Source organism: Heptranchias perlo, chromosome 25 (assembly GCF_035084215.1).
Source record: "Heptranchias perlo isolate sHepPer1 chromosome 25, sHepPer1.hap1, whole genome shotgun sequence".
NCBI classification, from domain to species: Eukaryota; Metazoa; Chordata; class Chondrichthyes; order Hexanchiformes; family Hexanchidae; genus Heptranchias; species Heptranchias perlo.
Genome location: NC_090349.1, coordinates 43,542,690 through 43,544,796, shown reverse-complemented (window position 1 = coordinate 43,544,796; position 2,107 = coordinate 43,542,690). Strand labels below are relative to the sequence as shown.

General features: G+C 66.0%; 1 protein-coding gene across 1 annotated transcript; it reads right to left on the bottom strand.

Moving 5' to 3' along the window:
• Nucleotides 1–293: 293 nt before the first annotated feature.
• LOC137342326 (S-antigen protein-like) lies at nt 294–1,670 on the bottom strand. Its single transcript, XM_068006264.1, has one exon. The coding sequence runs from the start codon at nt 1,668–1,670 to the stop codon at nt 294–296; it is 1,377 nt and encodes a 458-aa protein (XP_067862365.1).
• Nucleotides 1,671–2,107: the final 437 nt, after the last annotated feature.

Genomic DNA, 2,107 nt, shown 5'->3' with positions numbered 1-2,107 from the left:
TGAGCCTGGGCCTACAGCCTGAAACTACCCCCAATTCAGCACCAATCGGCATCTTCACTCAGAGAGGCCCAGAGTGAGGTCCCAGGATGGCTGGTGAGGGAAGTAGAAGAAATGTCACACTTGGGCAGTCGGGGTGGTTTTCTGAGGGTGGGGGTTGAGGCCTATTGTTGGGATAGAGCGGTGGGAATTTCCTCGATATCTGGCTGTGCCATTCCTGACCTGGGAGGACCAAATGCTGACACTGGATGCTTGAAATAAGGAAGTGTCTCATTCCCACAGCTCGGGTCGCCAACTCAGGTTTCAGCACATGACCAGCCCCTCCAATTGCCCCGCCCGCCACGTTCCCGCCATTGGTCGCCTGATATGTTAATCGTTAAATAATGGCGGATACGATGCCCGTGAAACCTCTCGATCCATCGCATGCTTTCACCAGAGGGCGTTTCCTGTCCCGAGTTCGTTGTGCCCCAGTCCTGGACTCGTCCTGTCTCGGGCTCCTCGTGTCCCGGACTCGTCCTGTCCCGGGTTCGTCCTGTCCCGGACTCGTCCTGTCCCGGGTTCGTCCTGTCCCGGGTTCGTCCTGTCCCGGGTTCGTCCTGTCCTGGACTCGTCCTGTCCCGGGCTCCTCCTGTCCCGGGTTCGTCCTGTCCCGGACTCGTCCTGTCTCGGGCTCCTCGTGTCCTGGACTCGTCCTGTCCCGGGTTCATCCTGTCCCGGACTCGTCCTGTCCCGGGTTCGTCCTGTCCCGGGTTCGTCCTGTCCCGGACTCGTCCTGTCCCGGGTTCGTCCTGTCCCGGGTTCGTCCTGTCCCGGGTTCGTCCTGTCCCGGACTCGTCCTGTCCCGGGTTCGTCCTGTCCCGGGTTCGTCCTGTCCCGGACTCGTCCTGTCCCAGACTCGTCCTGTCCCGGGTTCGTCCTGTCCCGGGTTCGTCCTGTCCCGGGCTCGTCGTGTCCCGGGCTCCTCCTGTCCCGGACTCCTCCTGTCCCGGACTCGTCCTGTCCCGGACTCGTCCTGTCCCGGGTTCGTCCTGTCCCGGGCTCGTCCTGTCCCAGACTCGTCCTGTCCCGGGCTCGTCGTGTCCCGGACTCATCCTGTCCCGGGCTCGTCGTGTCCCGGGCTCCTCCTGTCCCGGACTCCTCCTGTCCCAGACTCGTCCTGTCCCGGGTTCGTCCTGTCCCAGACTCGTCCTGTCCCGGGCTCCTCCTGTCCCAGACTCGTCCTGTCCCGGGTTCGTCCTGTCCCGGACTCGTCCTGTCCCGGGTTCGTCCTGTCCCGGGCTCGTCCTGTCCCGGGCTCGTCCTGTCCCAGACTCGTCCTGTCCCGGGTTCGTCCTGTCCCGGGTTCGTCCTGTCCCGGGCTCGTCCTGTACTCGTCCTGTCCCAGGCTCGTCCTGTCCCGGGCTCGTCCTGTCCCGGGCTCGTCCTGTCCCGGGCTCGTCCTGTCCCGGGCTCATCCTGTCCTGTACTCGTCCTGTCCCGGGCTCGTCCTGTCCCAGACTCGTCCTGTCCCGGGTTCGTCCTGTCCCGGGTTCGTCCTGTCCCGGGCTCGTCCTGTACTCGTCCTGTCCCGGGCTCGTCCTGTCCCGGGCTCGTCCTGTCCCGGGCTCGTCCTGTCCCGGGCTCGTCCTGTCCCGGGTTCGTCCTGTCCCGGGCTCGTCCTGTCCCGGGCTCATCCTGTCCTGTACTCGTCCTGTCCCGGGCTCGTCCTGTCCCAGACTCGTCCTGTCCCGGGTTCGTCCTGTCCCGGGTTCGTCCTGTCCCGGGCTCGTCCTGTACTCGTCCTGTCCCGGGCTCGTCCTGTCCCGGGCTCGTCCTGTCCCGGGTTCGTCCTGTCCCGGGCTCGTCCTGTCCCGGGCTCATCCTGTCCTGTACTCGTCCTGTCCCGGGCTCGTCCTGTCCCGGGCTCGTCCTGTCCCAGACTCGTCCTGTCCCGGGCTCCTCCTGTCCCGGACTCGTCCTGTCCCGGACTCGTCCTGTCCCAGACTCGTCCTGTCCCGGGTTCGTCCTGTCCCGGGTTCGTCCTGTCCCGGGCTCGTCGTGTCCCGGGCTCCTCCTGTCCCGGACTCCTCCTGTCCCGGACTCGTCCTGTCCCGGGTTCGTCCTGTCCCGG

Coding starts and splice junctions, on each gene's coding strand:
- LOC137342326 (XM_068006264.1), bottom strand. CDS start 1,670: ATGAGCCCGGGACAGGACGAGCCCGGGACAGGACGAACCCGGGACAGG.